At 45.4% G+C, this 22,661-nt stretch overlaps 1 protein-coding gene across 7 annotated transcripts in view; it reads left to right on the top strand.

Moving 5' to 3' along the window:
• Positions 1 to 22,661, top strand: part of MYBPC1 (myosin binding protein C, slow type) — a 244,050-nt gene that overhangs the window by 97,438 nt on the left and 123,951 nt on the right. For 6 of the 7 annotated variants that reach the window (XR_003856413.1, XR_003856411.1, XR_003856414.1 and 3 more), the window contains 2 exons: positions 8,427 to 8,462; positions 8,882 to 8,917. Coding sequence is in view for 2 of the 7 variants with exons in the window: in XM_029599714.1 (XP_029455574.1) it covers positions 8,427 to 8,462; positions 8,882 to 8,917 (72 nt within the window). In the remaining 5 variants the exon portion in view is untranslated. The remainder of the gene's footprint in view (positions 1 to 8,426; positions 8,463 to 8,881; positions 8,918 to 22,661) is intronic. The other variant, XR_003856412.1, reaches the window with a different exon arrangement.

Genomic DNA, 22,661 nt, shown 5'->3' with positions numbered 1-22,661 from the left:
CACTGCATAAAACAGTGAAAAATATAGTGAATTTGAAAAATAAACTGTGTTGGAATATTCCTGCATATAGATGACATTTTAGAAATTACTGATTGAACTGGAAGTGTCTACTAAAATTCCCATGAAATTAAACACAGTGCAATCTTTGGCAAACTGCATGAGCCAACAGGCCAGCCACAACTGCTGTTTTTCATGAGAAACAATTAATAAACTATTAACGCAATTCAACAGGAAACACTAAAAAAAAATGATCTACACTCCAGTGGGGTTCTGGACCAGAGGCAGCATGGATTCACCAGGGGAAGGCCCTGTCAGATAAATCTGATTGACTTTTTTGATTGGGTGACTAGAGAATTTAAATCGAGAAAGAGCACTCGATATGATTTACTTGGATTTCAGCAAAGCTTTTGATACCATCCCGCATAGGAGACTAGTGAACAAAATGAGAAGCTTGGGAGTAGGCACCAAGGTAGTGAAGTGGATTGCAAACTGCTTGACTGACGGGAGACAGCGTGCAATGGAAAATGGAACCTACTCTGAAGAAAGAATGGTGTTAAGTGGAGTGCCACAGGGATGGGTTTTAGGACCAGTTCTGTTCATTCAATATCTTTGTGAGCAACATTGTGGAAGGGATAGGAGGTAAAATTTGTCTAGAGTGAACACGCTTGAAGGAGTAAAAAGAATGAAAAGTGATTTAAGAAAAGCTTGAAGACTGGTCGAGGATTTGGCAGCTGGGATTCAATGCCAAGAAGTACAGAGTCATGCACCTGGGTTGCAATAATCTAAAAGAGCTGTATATGAAGGGAGGTCGAAAGACTAATGTGTCTGGTGATCTGAAGGCGGCGAAGCAATGTGTCAAGGCAATAGTTAAAACCAGAAGGCTGCATAGAGAGAGGAATCACCAGTAAGAAAAAGAGGTGGTGATGCCCTTGAACAGGTCCTTGGTGAGACCTCACCTGGAGTACTGTGTTCAGTATTAGAGCCCGTATCTCAAAAAGGATAGAAATAGGATGAAGGTGGTCCAAAGAAGGGCGACCAAAATGGTGTGGGGGTCTTTATAAGAAGACTTATGAAGAGAGGCTGAAAGATCTGAATATGTATACCCTGGAAAAGATGAAGTGCAGGAGAGATATGATACAGATCTTCAGATACCTGCAAGGTTTTAATGATGCACAAACTTCATACCTTTTCTATTGGGATGGAAATAGTAGAACCTAGGGGTCAGGAAAGGAAACGCCAAGGGGGAAGACTCAGAACCAACATAAGGAAATATCTTTTCACAGGGAGGGTAGTGGTAGCCCTTCCAGAAGAAGTGGTAAGGACAAAAACAGTAAACAAATTCAAAAGAACATTAGATAAACATTGTGGATCCCTAAAGGCTTGTGAATGATAATGAAGAAAATGTATGGGAGTAACCTGCATGGAGCAGCAGTTAGTACCCTTAACAGAAGACATTGGGGATTACTACTCTTAACCAATTAGTCTTGATCCTTTTGATCAACCACATCAAATGGTTTCATCCATTAAATATAGTGAGGAACAAGAAAGAAAGTAGCCGGAAGTCCTTCAGAAATTATTTATTGGTTGCCCGACTCTAGGTCTGAGTTTCGCCCAAAAGAGGGCTGCTTCAGGGGCTGAACAGACTTTCACCAGCACCAGCATAGCTGAAGTTGCTAGTATCTGACTCACTGCTTCCAAAAGTTTATCCTGCACCACAGCTGTTATTTCTCCAAAGCTAGTGGCTGGCCCAGCTGGTAAAAGCCTGTGATGTAATCCAACTGATCAAGCCGACTTATGAATATGTCATTTTAAAGTCTGTTCAGCCCTGAAGCAGCCCTCTTTTGGGCGAAACTCAGGCCTAGAGTCGGGCAACCAATAAAGAATTTCTGAAGGACTTCCGGCTACTTTCTTTCTTGTTCCTCACGGCTTTTCTAGACCGCCTTCCTCTTTGTTGTTTGGGCCCATCCATTAAATATAGTACAGTTTACTTCATCCAGTGTATCATTCTGATAAAGCAATTAGAGAGAAAGTAAGTCTACATAGCTATGTCCCTGACATGTACGTGTTTCACATGTAATGCTGCATCAGGATGGACAAGACACTAAAATAACAAAAGAACAAGATGTTATATACAAGGTAAAAATTAAAAAATGCTACTGTATCAGTCAGAAATGAATATCATCATTTAAAATTTTCTATGGATTGCAATTCCAGTGGTGTGGTGTATGTCATTCTGTACCCTTACCCCCTCTTGTATGTAGGCAAAATAGTTCAGGCTATTAAAACCAGTATCCTGGAACACTGCATTACCTCTGGCATTTTCGCATGGAGGTCCCCTTGTTGTCCCACTGGAAGAAGCCAGTCATGCCCAGCGGCGGATTCACGATGTCGGACCGGCCCGGGTATTCGATGCCCAGGCCGGCCCAGGACACATCACATGCTCTGCCAAGCGCGGCTCTGTCACGGCCACGCACGGCAGACCAAGTGACTGGAGCGATCGGCCCACCGGGGATGCCCGATCCCCCGATAGGCCAATCAGCCCCTGGTCATGCCATACATGTTCTCCACTTTTTCATCATTGACAAGGTGCCTTGCCGACCTAGAAGGGGTGATTTTGATAATTTTCTATTGCAAAGTGAACAGCAGTGGATTTTTACTTTAAAAACACTGAGCCCTGATAGATTCAACCAAAAAACGAATGGGGTCCGTTCTTTTGATCTTTCTGATTTCTTCATTCTTGCTCTTCATGCTTGGTTTCCTATCTGATATTTTTGATTGGCTGACCCAGCAGCCCCTGTGATTGACTGATAGAGCTGTCCCTGTGATTGGTGGTTTGGGTCACATGCCTTTTTGGCACTCTTTTTGTATATCTTACGACAGAAGTGTTCATGTTGCTGTATTGTTCTGAAATGTTATTTTATGAAATGTTGTTCGAGCACTGTCACTTAATATGCAGAAGTATGTCATTCTTTGGTTGTATCTTAAGGATGATTTATGGTACCATTTTTTTATTGTTAGCTTGTAAGTAACATCTTGTCCTTTTGTTCTTATTTTAGTGTCTTTTCCCTCCTGACTGAGGCTAGCTGGAGCTTCACCAATAGCAACCCAGGGTTCCCACAGGTTGAGCCCTTGGTTACCCGGGCCGCCTGGTCTTAGGTGGGCCTTGCAGGACCTCCTGGAGAGGAAGTGTAGAGGAGTGCCCACCACAAACAAGGATGCGTGGTCGAGGTCCACACCAGAATGTCTAGCGATCACAAGAGGCCAGAACAGAGAGTCTGAATGGACAGCGAGGATCAAGGCCAGAGTAGTAGATCAGAATGGTCAGCTGAAGCAGGGGTCAGTACCTGTAGTCAATCCGGAAGTAGTCAGTGTCCACGCAGAGGTCGGTTCCAGGCAGCGGTCAAGAGTAGTCAGTGTTCAGGCAGAGGTCAGGTCCTGGCAGCAATCAAGAATAGTCAGGAACAAGCAATTGTCAGTACCGTGAGATCAGTCCAGAGGCTACTACCAGGGATGGAGAGACGCTGGAACAGGAGACACTGGAGCAGGAGACGCTGGAAGGCAAACTAGACACACCAGAGTGTACAACACGATTGCCAAGGCAATGAGCTAGGGATTGAGCTGCTGGTTAAATACCCTGCTCAAGTGACGTCAGACTCGGGCGCCGCCCGAGGTTTTCCTGTGCTTGGCCCTTTAACTTGGGAAGAGCTCCGCGCGTGCTAGGGGGCGGGGCTGACGCCGAGGAAGACGCTGAACCCTGGCGCGAGGACAGCTGCGGCAAGGAAGGCCGCAAAGGAGCCGGGGATGCCTGTGGCTGCCGCAGCCAAGCAGCGCACGGACTCAGGGCGGAGCTGGTGGACGGTCGGGCCAGGTGAGCAGGACCGGCTGCGGAGAGGACGTGGCTGGGAAGCGCAACAATTAGATGTGAAACACATATCTGTCAGGGAACATAGCTATGTAGACTTACTTTCTCTTTAATTGCTTTATCAGAATGATACACTGGATGAAATAAACTGTACTATATTTAATGGATGAAGCCATTTGATGTGATTCCTTTTACATGGGTTTTAATTCCATGTCTACTCACCTTCTCGCCTGACACTGTTTATGGATAGACTATCTTATTTGAGTATTAATATTTTTAACATAAGACATGAGGGTAACCTGTACAGAGTGGCAGTTACCATCCTTAACATATACATGGGGGTAGTTAGCATGGAGCGGCAGTTACTACCATAAGAAACTTGCTGGGCAAACTGGATGGACTATTTGGTCTCTTTTTGTCAACAACACTATGTTACTATGTAAAGAAAACACTTGATACATATTTAAATAAGTTCTTGAGCCCTTAGGCTACACCTTGTTTTCATGATAAGCACAATGGTTAATCGTCAGACATATCTGCAATCATTTGGTGTCAGAACTGCGTTATCTCATATGGTGGCCCTGAAAACCAGATACCAGTGATGGTCTCAAGGGACTAAATTTGGGAGCCACTGATCCACAGGTGTTGTTACAACCTTAAAAGACTCAGGGCAGAGGTCCATGGGCTTTGGGCCATTATGGTCTTGCCTCCCCCTCCGAGATTTTGATAATTAACACAATTGGCCTCCCTTCTTCCCATCCCCTGAGAATGATTCTGTAAAAACACAGGGCACTAGTATTCGTGAGATCCTGTCTGCCAACTGGGGACTCTTTGAAAATCAGCACCAACCACACTGGAAGAGTCAAGGGGGATAAACCGTATTGTTTGATTCTTGCTCGATTAGTGATGTGCCGCCAGTTTCATATCAAGGGGCTCTCAGCAGCCTATTTCACTTGGTACAAAATTATTTAACCACTTCTCTCCATATAACAAAAAATAAACTGTACATAGAGTACACAATTAGGGATGTGCATTTGGGGGGGGGGGTTAGTACACACTAATTTTTGCAGTGCATGCTAACGTTTTAGTGCACACTAAATCTAATTAGTGCAAATAATAAAACAGTGTGCACTAAAGCGAAATAGGGCGCACTACATAGGATTTAGTGAGCACTAAAAAAAAAATTAGTAATCACTGAAATGAAACAAAACAAATCATATAAATAAAATTAAAAAAAAACAATTTTGGCTGCACTCCCCTACATTAAATAATGTAATACTGAAACTGATATTCCAATCATGGCATTCTTGGCAGATTCTGAAACCTTCTACCAGATCAATGCAAGAATTATCAACCTAATAAATGAAGGTTGACCGACGTGCCGCAAATGCGCAGTAGAGAGCAGCTCTACCGCGCATGTGCGGGCAAGCACGTTGGTCTCAGCCAGCGTCAGAAAAAAAAAAAACATGGCGTCGAGTGGCAGCGGCAGCGGCGGCGTCGGGTGGCAGCGGCAGCGGCGGCGTCGGGTGGCAGCGGCGGCGGCAGAAAAAAAACCCAACATGGCGGCGTCGAGTGGCAGCAGCGGCGGCGGTGGCGTCGGGTGGCAGCGGGCAGCGGCAGCGAGCGGCTGCAGCGGCGGCCAGTAGCGAGGGAGGGAGGAGAGAGAGAGGGAGGGAGGAGAGAGAGAGAGGGAGGGACGGACTGAGTGAGAGGGAGGGAGGGAGTGGGAGGGAGTGACTGAGTGAGAGGGAGGGACTGAGAGGGAGAGAGGGAGGGAGGGACTGAGTGAGAGTGAGGGGGAGGGACTGAGTGGGAGGGAGGGACTGAGTGAGAGGGAGGGGAGGAGTGGGTGAGTGTGTGGGAGGGAGGTAGGGGGAGGGGAAGAGTGAGGGGAGAGGGAGAATGAGGGAGAGGTGAGAGACAGGGATGTGAGTAAGTGGAAGGGGGAGAGGGAGAATGAGGGAGAGGTGAGAGACAGGGATGTGAGTAAGTGGAAGGGTAAGAAGTTGTGGAGCAGAGAAAAAGGGAGTGGAGGAGGGCTGAGGGGGAGGGGATGGGATTGAGAGAGGGTGGGGAGTGACTGAGGGAAGGGGAGAGAGGTGGGAGTGACTGAAGGAAGGGGAGGGAGGTGAGAGTGAGGGGAAGGAGGCAGTGGGAGACAGAGGGTGAGTAAGACTGAGTGGAGGGAAGGGGAGGAGTGAACGAGGGGAAGGGGGAGAGAGGGAGAAAAAGTGTAGAAGGGTGCTGTGTTAGAAAATGGAGTGAAAAAAAAATGTAATGTAGCCCGTTTTAACGGGCTTAACGGCTTGTCTAAAAATATTGAACATGAGCTTTTGAAACCATGCATCAGAGACATTATTGTCATCTGAAGAAGAGACATACGTGGTCTTGATAGCTCATATATATTTTGGATAATATTTATATTGATCCAATAAAAGCCATCAAAGAATATAGAGAATCCAGTTTATGAAATTAAAATGCCTTTTTTTCTACCTTTATCATCTGGGTCAGGGTTTGTTTTTTTTCAGCATTGGTCTTGGTCCCTCTTTTCTGTCTTCTAAATCCTTTTCCAGGTCATCCTTTCCATTTCTGTCTTCTAAATCTTTTCCATTTAAGTTTTTTCTCTCTTCTGTCTTCATCATTTCAGCCACTTCCTTGATGTCCCTTTATCCTTTTCATCTCATTTCTCTCTTCTCTGTCTCTAAATCTCTCCCTTCGATCACTATCACTCTCTCACACCTAGATCTCATCCCTCCTTCTCCCTTAGTCATCTTCTACCTGTCACCATCTCTCACCTGTCCCTACACTTCACTTCCTCAGTTCCGCCCTCCATTGCCCAATTCAGCCATCCATCTCCCCCTCACTGCATGCTCCCTTACCAATCTTCTACTACCTGGCTCCTTTATCCCCCAGCTCACCACTCCTCATACTAACTTTCTCAACCATTTCATTTCATTCAGCTTTCCTCATATTCTCCCATCCCCTGCAGTTTGACTCCCTCACCCCCCAATTATTTCCTCTTCTACTTCCCCCATCCCATCTCTCTGATTCACTCTCATGCCAAGTCACCCCCTTGACTACCATCTCCCTCCCTCCCCACAAATATCCTGTCTGACTCTCTATCATACACCTTCCTGCATCATTTCTCCAGGCTCTCACATTCCACCCCCTTCACCTCTTCTTTAAAAACCCTTCCTGCTTCCAATCACTACATCTAGCTCATTCTCACCCCTTTTACCTCCATCACCGCTGCTAGCTCTCTGCCACTCACCCTCCCTCTTCACCACCTCTGGTTCTCTCTCACACCATCACCCTATTTCCAGCAGGTAATTTGCACCCCCTCCCCAGTACTTGTGTCTTTGTATTCTCCCACACACATCCCCTCCTCCTATATTTCATGCACCCCCATACCCTGGCTTTTTTCATCACCTCAGACAGTCCAGGTTTGCATTTCTGATTTCAAGGAAATGGGGGAAAAAACACATTCACCTCCCCAACATTCATTGCCTTTGATGCCACCCCTTTGTCATCTCTCCAACATTCATCTCCCTTTCACTCCACCATCCTTCTCGCGACACCTCTTCATCTCACTCTCCTTTCAGCATTTACATTCTCCCCATAAATCACTTTTAGCTCCCTGACTTGTGCTCGTGGGTGCCTCCTTCCTCTTCCACCGCTCTGCTCTCAACTGAGTCCTGGGATCACTGGCCGTGTCTGTCTGCTCTAGCTCCTCCCCTCATACTTCCTGTTGAAGCAAGGGACAGGTTGGGAGGGGATGAGACGGAAGCAGATTTAGCAGAAGAGAAAGCATTTGCTCTACTTCCTTCTCAAGCCCCTTCCCTTCTGTTTCTCCCCACTGCTGCTTGCAGTGTCTGCTCCATTGTCCCTCCTCCCTCCCTGTGAGGGCAGAAGAGGGTAAGGGTGAAGCTGGAGGAGACACTATAGAGAAGAAATTAATTTCTGAAATCTCTCCTCCAGCCCCTCCCCTCCTGTCCCATGCAGGCTACCTGGAGGAGAAGGCTTGGAGCAGTAACAGAACCGCTGTTTTCAGCTGCCTGAGATTTGAGACGCTGGCCCTGTTTGCCCATGGCTAGCGACTCCCTTGCCACTGATTTAACTTAACAAGGAACACTTACATTTATGCTTTTGATTTGATACAAGTTAGCAAGAAGCCCCCCGTGTAGCAGGCCATAATCAATTAGATCAATACTCACTTGTGAGAGGATGCTTATCCCTCTCAGCCCATCTCTTGACTCATTTTTATTGTTAATGCTAACTTCTAGAAATAAATAATTCAATAATGCATGTGCATTCATACCAAATGAATTTATTAGGATGGTGAGTATCATTCAGATTCAAAATTCCCTTGGTTTCTTATTCTAACTCGTCACATATCTGTGTAAAACAATGAAACCTTTGCTCCTACCATTTTGGATTCTAGCCTTACAATGTAGCATATTAATTGTACGTAGGGGCAATGTGCTTAACCTGTCCTGGCTACATGTATGAATTGGTTCAATGACCATCTTGTTCAATGTATATGTGGTACGCATTCTACTTGCAGGCGTAGAGGCCAAAGAAGAGGCATCGTCCTCAGAAGGTCAGATGTGTGGTTGACCTGGATGTCATTGTGCTTTTCATTTACATTGATGCTGATTACATTGCTAACATCCTGAATCACTTCAAAACCTTTCCCATGTTTTAATCACAGATCACACGTGATCCTTTTTTTTTTTTGCGTTTTCTGTTTCATTTGTATTGGCTTTGGATGGTGAGGGTTTCACATTCCAGCTATAGAATATCTAATGCTTTTTTTCCATCCATTTGAAGTTCCCTTTATGAGTGGTTCAGGCTCTCATAATTCCTTCCCTTTCTTTTACAGGTTTCAGTTGCTTTGTTGGTTTGTTTGTTTTTTTTTTCATTTCTTGTCTTATTCCCCTCCCTCACTAAAATGTTAGTTTTAATAAAGCATTTCCCCCCTCTCCATACATAGATATTCATTTGTATTTCTATTTACAGATGAAGCGGAATCTTCTGGTAGCCCTCAACCACCAGGTTAGTTTTATCAGTCATTTTATTCTTTGTGCTTTGACCTGTAAGTGAAAGAGAATACACAAGCTGGAAGTGTGTGTGTGTGTACGTGCGCTCATGTGTGCGTGCGAGTGTGTGTGTCTGTGTGTGTGCATGCACGTGTTTTTGTGTGTGTGTGTGTGTGTGTGTGCGCGCGCGCGTGTGTGTGTGTGTGTGCACGTGTTTGTGTGTGTGTGTGTGTGTGAAGGAGGAACTCTGATAACCCGAGACACTGTTTCCAGCCCACTTCAGAAAGACCTTAGGGCTAGAGAGCAGCCAATGAACACACAGGATCCTAAAAGATCTGTGTGCTAAACTGCTATAGCCCTAACGCAGGCCTTGACATCCTTTAGTTAACATACGTCCCCGCAAATTATGTAAAGAGCCGTGATTAACGTTAACATGCCATTAATCCTAAAAATGAATTACACTTCTGAAGATGTTGTCCAGTTTTAGCATTAGCCTCACAAGGCTAATACAAACCCTGATAGGGGCTTCCGTGGGCCTCCCCTGCCTCTTGCCCTCCCCCCCTCCCCCCACATAGATGTAAAAGGGGTCACTGAGTTCCAATACAACCTGAAAGAATATATCCCCTCAAGTGAGCAACCCCTGCCCCCAACATTGTTTTCAAGAAGAGCAGGCAGAAGGGAGCACAAAATGGTTCCTGCTGATCTGACACTGTCCTGTGCTTTGCACATTGTAGGGCACTGGACGGTGTGAGGTCAGCTGGCACCATTTTGAATGTTGGCGCCAGCGGGGCAGGAGAGAATCCTGCTCCCTCCTGCCTTCTTGAACATTACATTGGAAGGAGTTGGCCTGCTCACTCAAGGGAGGGTATTCTGGGGAAGGGAGGGGGAGCCTGCTACCATGTGGCAGAGAGTATTGGGAGTGACAGAGCCCATTGGCCTCTTATGTATTGGGGTAGGGGGGAGCAATAGAAGACCTTTCAGTCAGGAAGCTAATGCAAACACTTAACTACACCTCTCAAAGGTGTGGTTATGATTTTGCAATATTAGCAGCATTACCTACTGCCAAGTCACTTTTAATGGTCGATGTACTAAAGACTTTACATCAGGTATTAATCCCAACATTAACACACATTTTATAATAGATGTATTAACCCGGGCCAATGGATTATTTTAATATGATTTAGTACATAAACTCCTAAATGGATGAATAAAACTATGTGATCATATGAATTTCTCTTGTTTTCTGAATTGGAGCTTTCTCTTCTAGGATAATGCTGACCGACTTTTTTTTTTTTTACTTATAAATGTTATTTTTATTTTAATATTTTTAATTAAATCATAATAGAAATGCAGTAGAATATTGATGTGTACATAGTAAGACAATCTCTAGATGGCTTAAAGCAGGTATCGAAGCTCTGTGCCTGACATATCATATATATTTAGGCCACATCCCTGTATGACCTGCTGGGCCTTACAGTTTATTCATTGGGTTTGTTGCAGCACTAATATGCTGCCAAGGGGCTCCTGGGAGGCCCTTGTTAAATTATTTTATGGAAACAGAGCATCTCACTGAGTGGAGCAGAGCTGGAGGGACTCTCTTATTTATTACTTTACCAAAGAGAGGAAATAAAGATCAATAAACAAAATGAGGTAGATCTTAAATAAGTATGCGCAACTGGCACAAACAAAAGTACGCCGGATTTTATAAGATCGTATCTTATAAAATCCGGGGTCGGTGCGCAAGGCTGCGCAAAATCGGCAGCCTGCGCGTGCCGAGCCGCGCAGCCTGCCTCCGTTCTCTCCGAGGCCGCTCCGAAATCGGAACGGCCTCGGAGGGAACTTTCCTTGCACATCCCCCTTCTTCCCCTATCTACCCCATCCCCCAGCCCTACCTAAATCCCCTCTACCTTTGTTGTGCAAGTTACGCCTGCTTGAAGCAGGTGTAACTTGCGCGCACTGCCTCGGCATCCCCCGGCACAGGCCGCAGTGCCAGGGGACTTGGGACCGCCCTCCCGGCCCGCCCCCGAACTGTCACCACACCCTCGGACCCACCCCGGACACGCCCCCTCCCGCCCTTTTACGAAGCCCCGGGACTTATGCATGTCCCGGGGCTTTGCGCACGCCGGCGGCCTATGCAAAATAGGTGCGCCGACACTCGAGTGCCCTGCGCGCGTAAATCCGGCAGGATTTACGCGCGCAGGGCTTTTAAAATCTAGCCCAATATGCATAAGGTGATACCTTTTCCTTGGACTAACAATATATTTCTAGCTTCCAGGAGCTAACACTCCTTTCATCAGATCAAAACAGAATGAACAGATCAGAGCAAAAGGTGATGTCTGAACATACAAGTTCTTACGTTACAGTGATGATATGAAGGGAAAGGGAAAAAGAAGGAAACACATCAACTTTCCTCCCCTTTCCTCCTCCCTCTTCACACCACGATTGTAATTTAAATTTTGATTCTCTTGTATATTTACACAACATCATCATTTGCTTGGACATGCGCATTTTGTTTTTATCAAATGAAGTACAGCTCCCTAAAGCTAGTCAAGAAACGTATTGTTAGTCCAATAAAAAGGTATCACTTTGTTAGGGATGTGTATTCGTTTAAAACAAATGGGTAAAACACAATAATGAGTCTATTTTCATTTCATTCATGGACTCCCAAAATGAATGGAGTCCCACAAATGAAACAAAAACTTTCATCTCATTTGTTTGTTTCCCATTCAAGTCTGTGGCCCATACAAGTCTATGACTATGCAAATAGACAGGTGTAGGTAACTATAGCAGGCAAGTCATGCCTGTCTGATCTCACAACCTCATCAGAGCTGAGTCAGGACAAGTTAGCAAAGAGACCAGACAGAGGACAAATCACAGTGCAGCATCTTTCTAGCTAGCCTATAGCTCAGGGCTTCCCAAACTGTGGATCAGAACCCCAGATGGGGTCACAAAATGTTCAGTTGGCTCACAAGTGCCTCAAAGGGCAGCATAGTTCTTTCTGGCAACAGCAGGACCATTAGAAGTGGAATTCAGCGAAGAGCCTGTGAGTCAGCACACACTCATAGTCCTTGCAGTGGCCCTGCTCTTGCATGAGTTTTGAAAGCCCTAAACAAGAAGGGATAGGGCTATGGCAGGGCCTGTGAGCTTGCGCTGACTCACAGACCCTATGCTGACTTTCATTACTAATGTTGCTGCCACTTGCAGATCACAATTGGGGTTGGGACAGCCATGAAGGGAAAGGTGTGCAGAGTGAGCACAGGCCAGTAGAGATTATCACTCTTTCTCTCTCCTCACCCACCACTTAACCTACCCAAGAAAAAAATGTTGTCCTGTCAGCAGCCTACTCTCTCTTCCCAACAGCTATCATCCACCTTTGGCCCAGGGTCAAAAGAAAAATATTGCTGACCCTGACCAGGGGACTGCTTGGAGGAAAGACTGTTTAGAGGAAGGGGTTTGAGGGTTGGATCACCTGGAGAAAAATTGGCTGTGGAGGGTGAGGAAGGTATGACAGAAGATCAAATGGGGGATGTAGGGTGAGATGGGATCAACTAGGGGGAGGTGAGGCTGGGGGGTGAGCAAGAGGGGCAGAGGTTGAGAGTGGAAGTCCTCTGGAGGTTGAGAGAAGGGATTAGCTGGAGTGTGGGGAGGGTGAGAGTGGAATGATTGTTGGAGGGAGGCCACACCCTTGCTGATTTGTTTTGGTCGTCCTCTGGGGTCAGATACATTTTCAGTGCTAAAATGGGGTCACATTGGATAAATGTTTGGGAAGCCCTGCTATAGCTGCTATCTGGAACAAGTGATGCTGACATACTCCCACGGTAAAGTCCGAGTATGTGTAAGAAGTTCTGTATTTCTTCTCTAGCAGTTGTTAGGGAAGGACCTATTTCAGTGGCTCTCTCAAGAGTTTTAAAAAAGCTAGAAACATGTGGCTTTGGCACTGTAAAGGGCTGTTTCACGTCTTCTCTGCTGCAGTGTAGTTTCACTCACTGTGCCAGAAAGATGAAAGCAATGGCACTGCTCCTTTTGCTCTTTGCTGGGGAGGATCTGTGTAGGAGTGTGGAGATTGTAGCAGTGCTGGTGATATTTTTGTCTCTGTCTTGTCTGAGTATCTGATATAGGACCTCAGGGAGTGTGGTAGCATACTGACAGACTGAAGAGAAGAGTCTTGCCAGGCTGCCAGTCTTTTTGGTTCTGTTTAATAGGGTTTTTTTTCCCTGTGTAGATTGGAAACATCAGCACTGAGTGCATACAGCACACTCATAGACTCTGTCAGGGGGAGCACAGTTACCATCTTAATAAATAAATTCCTTTAAAGTATTCAAACCACAAATACCACCATCTCATTGAGAGGAAAAGGAAGGGCAGGGATTGGCAGATTTGGAAGCCTTGGGAAGAGTAAAAGATTTGCTGTAGAACCAGACCAGCCTAGCAGTAGCAGCAAGAAAAAAGGGAACTCTGCCCCGAAAATGAAAAGAGACTTCTTTAGCTACAGAATGGCAGGAGTGGAAGGCTGCTCAAGGCAAAATCAATTGAATTTTGGAGAACATGTGCCTCTGCCACCTGTTTCTCTCCTTCTTGTTTTGAAGTAGAGGAAAAAGATTGGAGAGCCATCCAAGGATGAGAGTAGCAAGGCAGAGGCATGGACTGGAGCAACAGAAATACAAAAGCCAAAACCCGCAGCGTGCTTCTTTACCTTGGTTACTGAGGCAATGGAGGCTGTATTTTTAGCAACCAATTCTGAGGAAGATTCTTGTCTGGGATTCTCTGAATCAGAACTTGAAAAGTTAGTAACTGAAGAAAATTTGGGAGTATTAGTTATTAGTGTCTTAGGGTCCAGTGCGATAATGGGGGAGATTAGCTGATGATACTGATGGTGATGAGACAAACCTCCAGGAAGAACAGATAGTTCAAGTTGAGAACATGAATTATGCCCCTGGCATTTGTCCTCTCAGTCCACCCTCACCTTTAACTCCAGTGCCAGCATCAGCCACCATGGATGTGCAGAAGAGATCATATAATACATCCCTGATATGAAGGCAGGGAGGACCCGTGATTTGTTAAATGAACTCACTGCAGTAAGGATATCAGTCCAGGGAAGCAAGTGGGGCATCTGACAAATGCTTATATTAAGTACCACTTACAGAAGCAGCTCTTATTAGCATTGGCACCAGGGGAGGCTGGCAGTACTAGCCTGATAACCCCTTTTGCCACTAAAAGTAAAAACCAGAGGAAAGGGGTTGAAAGGAGGAAGACTTTTCCACAAGCTGATCCCATTGCCCCTTTCAGCAGTCAGGTAGCAGGCCAGCAACCCCCTAAATGCATCCACAGTGGCAACCCACCAAAGAGGAAATAGGGTGATGTTCTGTCCTGGGGCAAGAGGCAGGCAACATGTAAAGTAATAATGAGGAACACCAGGGAAATGATTGGCCCTGAATGACCAGTGCCTGCAGGTAGTGGTGAGTGTGAGCTTTAAGCATCTGCTGCATGTGTCCCTCCAGGACTATATTTAGTAGACATGTTATCCCCACCCTGTACAACCAGTGCCATAGTCACATCCAGGTGCATCTGGCTCAGACAGAGGGCAGTAGCATGCATGTCACCAGCATTTTCTGGACTATCGTGAATGCTACACATGCTTACCTCTCCCTAATGGCATATTGATGGGATCTGGCTGCAGCAGGGACAGAAAGCAGGTCTGGCAGGGACTGAACATCAGGGTGTAGGTGGGCTGTGTTGCACACCCAGATGTTGGATATCTACCATACTTCATGCAGTTTCCTATCATCCACAAGAAAGATGACAGAGGGTTGGCAGCTAGACAGGAGAGGCAGGTGTTTTCAGGCAGTTTTCTTTGTAACAGACAGAGGTGTAAATATGACAAGGGAACTGGAAGATAGGGGCTTTTGGGATATCCATTATTTTGCACACTTGCTGCACTTGGAAGTGAGGAATGCCCTGGGGTTGGGGGCCCAAGGACCACGAGAATCTATTCCTGAAGGACCTGATAGAGGTGCAGAAAAATGGCGAGGCATTTCCATTGAAGCATGAAGGTTGGGCAGTTTCTATGTGAGAAGCAGGAAGACTTTGGGATGCCTCATAAGCATCTGAGTGAAGATATTGGCACCCGATGAAACTCAACCTATATGATGCTGCAGAGCTTAGTGGAGCAGCAGACACCTCTTCATGATCTGTCTCTGAAAATGAAGATAGGTGTCGATCACCCCTGGGGCATCTTGAGTGAGTAATGATGAGGCAGCTGATAGAAATTCTGAAACCCTTCAAGGATGCCACAGAGGATATGGTTCCAGAAATACCACCCTGGGCAGAGTCATCCCTATACTAAATATTCTGGAGGAAAAATTAAATGCTTTCCAAGAGCTGGAGGGAATGGAAGCAGAGGTGTGGCAGTTTGTGGACTCCTTGCAGCAGCAGGTGCAAGTGAGACCTAAATCTCTGAGAGAAAACAATACAAACATACTTACCATACTTTCTAATTCACAGGTGAAAGGAAGTATTGCCTTAGAATCCCAGCATCTCATATCCATGAAGGAGATGCTGATAGCTAGGGTGTGTGAACAGGAGCACCAGAGGCATAGACACAGTGGGCATGCAGCACAGAAAAGAATGGCCACCCCAGAGAGCAGTGGAAGCACAAGCAGCTACCACTTCCTTCCCCACTTCAATATGCCAAAGGCACATTGCCTGCAAAGAATCATTCTCTTGTCACAGGCCTAGCTAAAGCAACTGGCAAGAGAGACCCTCAGTCCACCCCAGAAAAGGAGACTGCAGTAAAAATTTTGTGACATGCTATCTCACAGACCCCATTGAGAACATGGATACAGATGCACTGACATATTGAGCCCATAAGTCTGCAATCTGGCCAGACCTAGCAAGGTGATTCAGTACTATCTTTTCTGCCCACCAACCAGCATACCCAATGAATGTGTCTTCTCAATGGTAGAGGACATTGTGAACCCTCATCACGCAAGACAAGATGGAAAAGCTGGATTTTTAAAAAATAAATGTACCTTTGCTGTACTTTCCAGAATTTCTGGAAGCACCTTCAAGGTCTTCCTGCTGCTCTGCATGCCTGCCATTCCCCAGATATACCATCTTAGAGGTCTTGCTGCCACTCTGCCTACATGATCTGCCACTAATGTACCACCTTGGCCATCTTACTTCTGCTCTGCTAATCTTCCATGCCCCTGATATATCACCTTAGGGGTCTTACTGCCTCTCTTCCTAACTGATATGCCCCAGATTTACCACTTTAGGGATCTTGCTGCCAAATGCCTACCTGCTTTGTCCCTGATATATCTTGAAATTCCACCTTAGGGATATTGCCAACATTCTGCCTACATGTCATGTCCCTGATATACCACCGTGGGGGCCATGCTGTTAATATGCCTGCCTGCCTGCCATACCTATGATGTACCGACATGGGAGTATTGGTGCCTCTATATTGTTTGCTGTTTGGATCTCAGCCTAGTTCTCCCACTTTGCTTCTTTGTTGGTTATATTGGGGTGTTTTATCCCCAGAAAAAAAATTTGAAAAAAGAAAAAAATACAAGTTTTTCCTCCCATCTCACCTCTTTTCTGTTTTTTCTATCTTGCTGTCAAAACCTGTCTAGCTTTGTTCTGTTTGCAATGGACTGCACTCCATGCCTTGTGGTTTTAGATACATTTTTGCTGTTTGTGATTCTCCATATTGTTTGTCTTGCAGATTTAGACACCTTTGTGCTGTTTACAATTCAATGCACTATATGCCTTGGGGGTTTTGACACCTTTGTGATGTTTATGGTTAACCACACTATGGCTTGTGGGTCAGCACTTGCCAGCATGTATTAGCTCCACAATTACCACAGTTATCCAAGTAACAGATGGAACCATAACTAATTTAAAGAGCCATTCAGAGTTTCACTGTACCAGCTGTTTGTACTTAAGAAGTACATGGCTTAATCTTTGACAGAAGCATATTACTGGTAGAATCAACCAGGTATCTATGTCTTCAGTAGGGCAGGTATCTCCCACTCCAGCTGTCTTTGAGCTTCTGTCTAAATCCCCTATCCCTTTGGTACTTGCCGACTTTTGGTCTTGCTCTGGCCATTCGTTGATTTTACGCTTGCTGCACCCCTCCTCAAGCTTTTGATACCATTCTTCCTCCTGTCTCAGGTATCTTTGGGGGTTTCGATGACTTTGTGCTGTGTGTGATTCCCCTTACTATGTCTTGGGGTCAGTACTCATTGACATATATTAGTGCTATAATTACCACAATTATTCAAGTAACAAATGGAACCATATCTGATTTAATGAGTATTTTGCAGTTTGACAGTACTGGCTATGTATATATAGAAACATAGAAATGACGGCAGAAAAGTACCAAATGGTCCATCCAGTTTGCCCAGCAAGCTTATGGTAGTATCTGCTATGTCAAAGTCAGGGCCCTTGTTGTTTGCTGCTGAGTCCAATTCCCCGTTACTTCTTGCTGTTGAAGCAGAGAGCAATGTTGGAGTTGCATCAAAAGTATCAGGCTTATTGGTTAAGGGTAGTAACAGCCGCATCAGCAAGTTACCCCCATGTTTATTTGTTTTCCTAAACCATAAAATTCAATGTCCTTGTTGGTTGCTGTCTGAATCTAATTCCCCCTTTCCTCTTTTTCCCCTGCCATTAAAGCATATAATGGAGTTGCATCAACAGTATGAAGGTTTATTGATTAAGGGTAGTAACCATCACACCAGCAAGTTACCCCCATGCACTCTTTTCTCCATTTCCATCCTCTAGCCTTTAGGGATCCACAGTGTTTATCCCATGCCCCATTGAAATCTTTCACTGTTTTTGTCTTCACCACCTTCTCTGAAAGGGAATTCCAGGCATCCACAACCCTCTCTGTGAAGAAATATTTCCTGACTTTCCTTCTGAGTCGTCCTCCCTAGAGTTTCATTACGTGTCCTCCTAGTTCTACTGATTTCTTTCCAACAGAAAAGGTTTGTGGATTGTGCATCATTAAAACTTTTCAGGTATCTGAAGGTCTGTATCATATCTCCCCTGCACTTCCTCTTCTCCAGGGTATACATATTTAGGTCCTTCTTAAGTCTTTTGATGGAGACCCCCCACCATTTTGGTCACCTTTACTGGACCACCTCCATTCTGTCTCTGTCCTTTTTGAGATTCAGTCCCCAGAACTGAATATAGTACTCCAGGTGAGGCCTCACCAAGGACCTGTACAAGGGGATTAACACCTCCTTTTTCTTACTGGTTATTCCTCTCTCTATGCAGCCCAGCATTCTTCTGGCTTTAGCTATCGCCTTGTCACATTGCTTCGCCATCTTCAGATTACTAGACATTATCACCCCAAGGTCCCTCTCTTGCTCCGTGCACAACAGCCCTTCACTCCCTATCTCATACAGCTCTTTTGGATTACCGCACCCCATATGCATGACATTGCAATTCTTGGCATTGAGTCCCAGCTGCCATATCTTTGACCATTGTTCACGCTTCCTTAAATCATGTCTTATCCGGCATGTCCACTCTGTCTCAGATCTTAGTATCATCCACAAATAGACAATTCGATCCAATTCTTTAGTCGCCCAATCAAAAAAATCAATCAGATTTGTCTGACAGGATATTCCCTTGGTGAATCCATGCTGCTTTGGGTCCAGCAATCCTACTGATTGTAGATAATTCACTATCCTTTCCTTCAGCAAAGTCTCCATTAATTTTCCCACCACTGAGGTGAGGCTAACTGGCATGGCTTGATCTTTTATTGTTTGACAGAAGCATTAGCTACTGACAGGGTCAACCAGGTAACTTGTGTAAAAATTTTCTTCCCCTATAGAATTTCCTGACTCTTGGTCTTGCTTTGTTTAAAGAAGTATACGTTAGACCCTCCTTAAAAATCCAGGACCAGGCATTTATCCTGATTCACCTTAACAAAGCCACAAGGGAATACTGGTTGCTGGGCATTTCCCTTGGGGAGAGGAATAAGATGCCAGGGCCAAGAAGGAAAAGGAGGGTACCAGATGAGTGTACCACTTACTGGTGAACTGCTGCATTTTTGTTTCTAGCACTGCTGAGGTAAGCAGGCTTCTGTTTTTAATTTGCTTGTAAATAATAAAACTCTGTAGAAGAATAGCTGGAGTCCAGATTGCTCTGTCCTCTGGCAAGCCAAAGACCACTCACACTGGGTTACATCCTGGCTATCTGTTTCTAAACATGCTTGATGCACCACTTCTCGAGATTATGCTGCCACTCTTCTTCCTTCTACCTCAGCCCTCGAGGTACACCTTCTCTTCTTGCTGCATTGATCTTGTTATGTTTGCTAGTCCATGGGCTACTCCCGTGCACCAATGCATGCTCCCCCTTGGCTGGGATTCTCCTGCTTGCTACCGATGCTTTGCCCAAGCTTCATGCGATGGTCCACTGTGCACCGATGTGGCAAGAAGCTGCTGACCCCTCACACAACCCAGCGCCACCGACTCCTCATGTGATCCGATGCCACCGACTCCTTACATGGCCAATTGCTGCCAACTCCACATGTGGCCTGATGCCACAGACTCCTCACGCAGCCCGCACTGCCAACCCCAGCTGACACATCTCTTCCTAGGTGCATACATGTCCAATCTCCCTTGATTAACAGGCCAGTGGCTAGAAAAGCCTCATGGCGCTGGATGATGATGTCACCTCTAAAACCCTATAAAAGAGCTCATCCTGCCTCATTGCACAGCAATAGGTCCCACTACTCTAGCAGTAGACCATGTTGCTTCAGCATCTTGTATTCAGTTCAGCCTTATCTTCAGTGTTTTGTCTTCAGTCCAGCCTTGTCTTCTGTGCTCCTTGCCTGCCTGTGTTTCTCCTTACCTACCTGCCCTGCCTATCTGTTCCTACTTCCCTTTTGGACAAAAACATGGTTTGACCTCAGCCTAATCTTGGATTCCCCTGACCGCAGCCTGCCACTGACCACTGCTTATTCCCAGATATGCCTGACCATCGCCTGCCCTGACCAGTGCTTGGACTTTGGACCATCTGACCTCTCTCTGCTTTGATCCAAAGATGACCACCGCTGCCATCAGAAGAGATCCCCACCTAAGACCTGCAGGCCCCGGCACCCAGAGGCTCAACCCGAGGGGAATGAGGGCTGGTATAGGTGAAGCTCCAGTAGGGTCTCTGCTTTGTTCAAGTCCACCTGCTGATGGTGGGAACCTGCAGGGCTCCTCCCTACACATTGTACCAATCCCAGCTCAGTGCAAGGGTCCACTAACTTAACAGATCTGCTCCTATTATTTCTGTTTTTAATTACCTGCACCAATGCTGCCACCACCAATCCAAGCTAGTCTTTGTGCATGAGGGTGCTTTCTCCGCTGCTCTGGCTATCTTCTCAGTGCTTTTTAAATCCCTTTCTCCTATGGTATTTTCTTACTCTTGGTTTTGCCCTGGCCATCCAATGCTTTATACAGGCATTACCCACCCAATTATCTTTAACAGTTTGATGTCCATAAGGACATTTTCTTCAAACTCCATTCCCTTATGGTTCTTGTGATTATTGGTCTTATTTGGTATTTAACATTTGATGGATTTAAGGGCTGCAGAAGTACAGCACCCAAAATCAGGACTGCGGTCTTCTATAATTACTGCTTCTGAGCTAATGGAGGCAGTATTTGCAAAATTTGATTCAGAAGAAGAATCATGTCCTGGATTTCCTAAATTGCAGGATATTAAACAGCTAGTGGTTAAATAGCATTTGGTGCCTCTAGTCAGTAGCAGCTTAGCCTCCAGAGAAGACCAATTCCAAGCTTCCATAGCTAGTTCCTTCACCTAATGATGCCATATGAAAATTACATCAGACCTATTCCAGGAATTTCCTCTGGCTTCTCTCTGCCTAGAACTTCTAACAATTGGTTAGTGCTCTTTGCCTCTCATTTGGAACCTTGCCACTCTGGGTGGCTGCTTCATGCCTCTCATGATGCTTCAGAGTCTTCATTCCGCTCTTTCACTTGCTTTGACCCTCTTATCACTGCCTTGGAGGGTATTTTCCCTCTTTGGGTGCTTTGTTCCACGTTTATGGTGCCTCAGCTCTTCATGCCACACTTGATGTCACTTTGCCACTCTTGTATAGCCTAGGGGTTCCATGTTGCTGTTTTGCAACTCTGACAGTGTCTTGGAGAACTCCTGCTACTGCTGGTACTTTTTTCCCTATTGCTGATCCTTGGGCTCTTCATGCCACTTTTGGTGCCATGTTCACATAGTCTTGATGCAGTGGCATGCCTTCACCCTTCTGATGATGTCTACCCACCAGTTTCATTAGATATGATTAGAAAATCCTAATTTGGAAGCACAAAATTGGCTGCATTCCTTCTCCCATTGACTGTAATGGCAAACAAATGAACAAATAAAACAAACAAATGAAAATGTTTGTTTTGTTTGAAACAAACCTAATGAATCATTTTGACCTACGAAATAAATGAATGAACCAAAATTAATTTTTTAACATTGCACATGCCTATACCTGTTTAGGTGGCTATATTTTTGCCCCTTATAACTAAATATCTTGTCTGTTGAAAAATATAGCCCTGTACATAATCTTGTTAACTTTCACAGCACAATTTAAATATTTATGTTGGGCTAAGTGCTCCTAATTTAGCCTTAGTAAATTGCAGCTTATACCTTTAAAACATCACAGGATGCTGCTCTGGTGGGTCATGTGATGGTACTGCACATTGCCATGTTTGATCCCTGGATTGGGTCTTCCACACCCTGGGTGAGCTGAAGCTGGAGATCCCTCTCCTCTCCTCCTCCCTGTTGGTGTGTGGAGGAGGAGAGGGAGGGGGAGTTATGGTTCTTATTAAGGGTAGGTGGATTTAGAGACCATGAAATGGAGCTCCGGAAGGAGCCTTGGAACTTATTTCCCAACCTTAGAATCATTTCTGCAATGACCAGACCAAGAACAATGGGTCTATTAAAATAAGGGAAATTTCCCTGGGTAGCTGTGAATGAAGGCTCATGGCTCCAGGACTCCAGCTCTGGTGCTGATCAGGCTGGAAGATATTGAAGTCTACTGAGCCTATTAAAAAAAAGTCACAGGTGCAGGATGTTCTCATAGGAAGCTCAAAATGAAATAAATCAGAACCTGAGTGCTCTATCTTTATCTGAGAGAGGAATCTTTAACCCATAACTGAAATGAATCCTTGATGGTCCCTGCCAGTAGAACATTTTCATTCTGTGACTTTTAATCCCCTCCACTGCTATTTATATGGAAAGGCACATAGTTAACCAGTCGTTAGTTATGTTGAGTTATATAGCTGTGGATATGTAGCTCCATCCTATAGTGCCACAGACCATCTGAGAGCAATAGTAACCTTCTAAAAGTTTTTAATCTCCATTTATATTGGCTGCCTGCCAGATCTCCTATTCCTGACTGCTGCTTGACTTAACTCTCTCCCTGCTCCCTGCCAGGCCAGATCAAAGATCAGATCTTGTGACACAGGGCACTGAGAGGGCACAGCAGGGATAAGAGATTTGCCAAGGAAGGGGACAGAATATCCCAACATGTACACAGAATAAAATCCACATTCAGAGGTGTGGAAAAAATTATAAACAGGAGTGAGGGACATGACTCATATGAGCAAACACACTGTGGGCCCCAATATTTCCAGTTACATAGCCATTTACACAGCTCTAGTACTTTGCCAGATGGAGACCAAAGGGTATGCAGTGGTGATTACCAACTGGCTCCAGTTTTTAGGGACAGGTTAATCCAGTCCTGA

Source organism: Rhinatrema bivittatum, chromosome 4 (genome assembly GCF_901001135.1).
Source record: "Rhinatrema bivittatum chromosome 4, aRhiBiv1.1, whole genome shotgun sequence".
Classification (NCBI taxonomy): domain Eukaryota; kingdom Metazoa; phylum Chordata; class Amphibia; order Gymnophiona; family Rhinatrematidae; genus Rhinatrema; species Rhinatrema bivittatum.
This window is presented reverse-complemented; position numbering and strand designations above follow the sequence as displayed.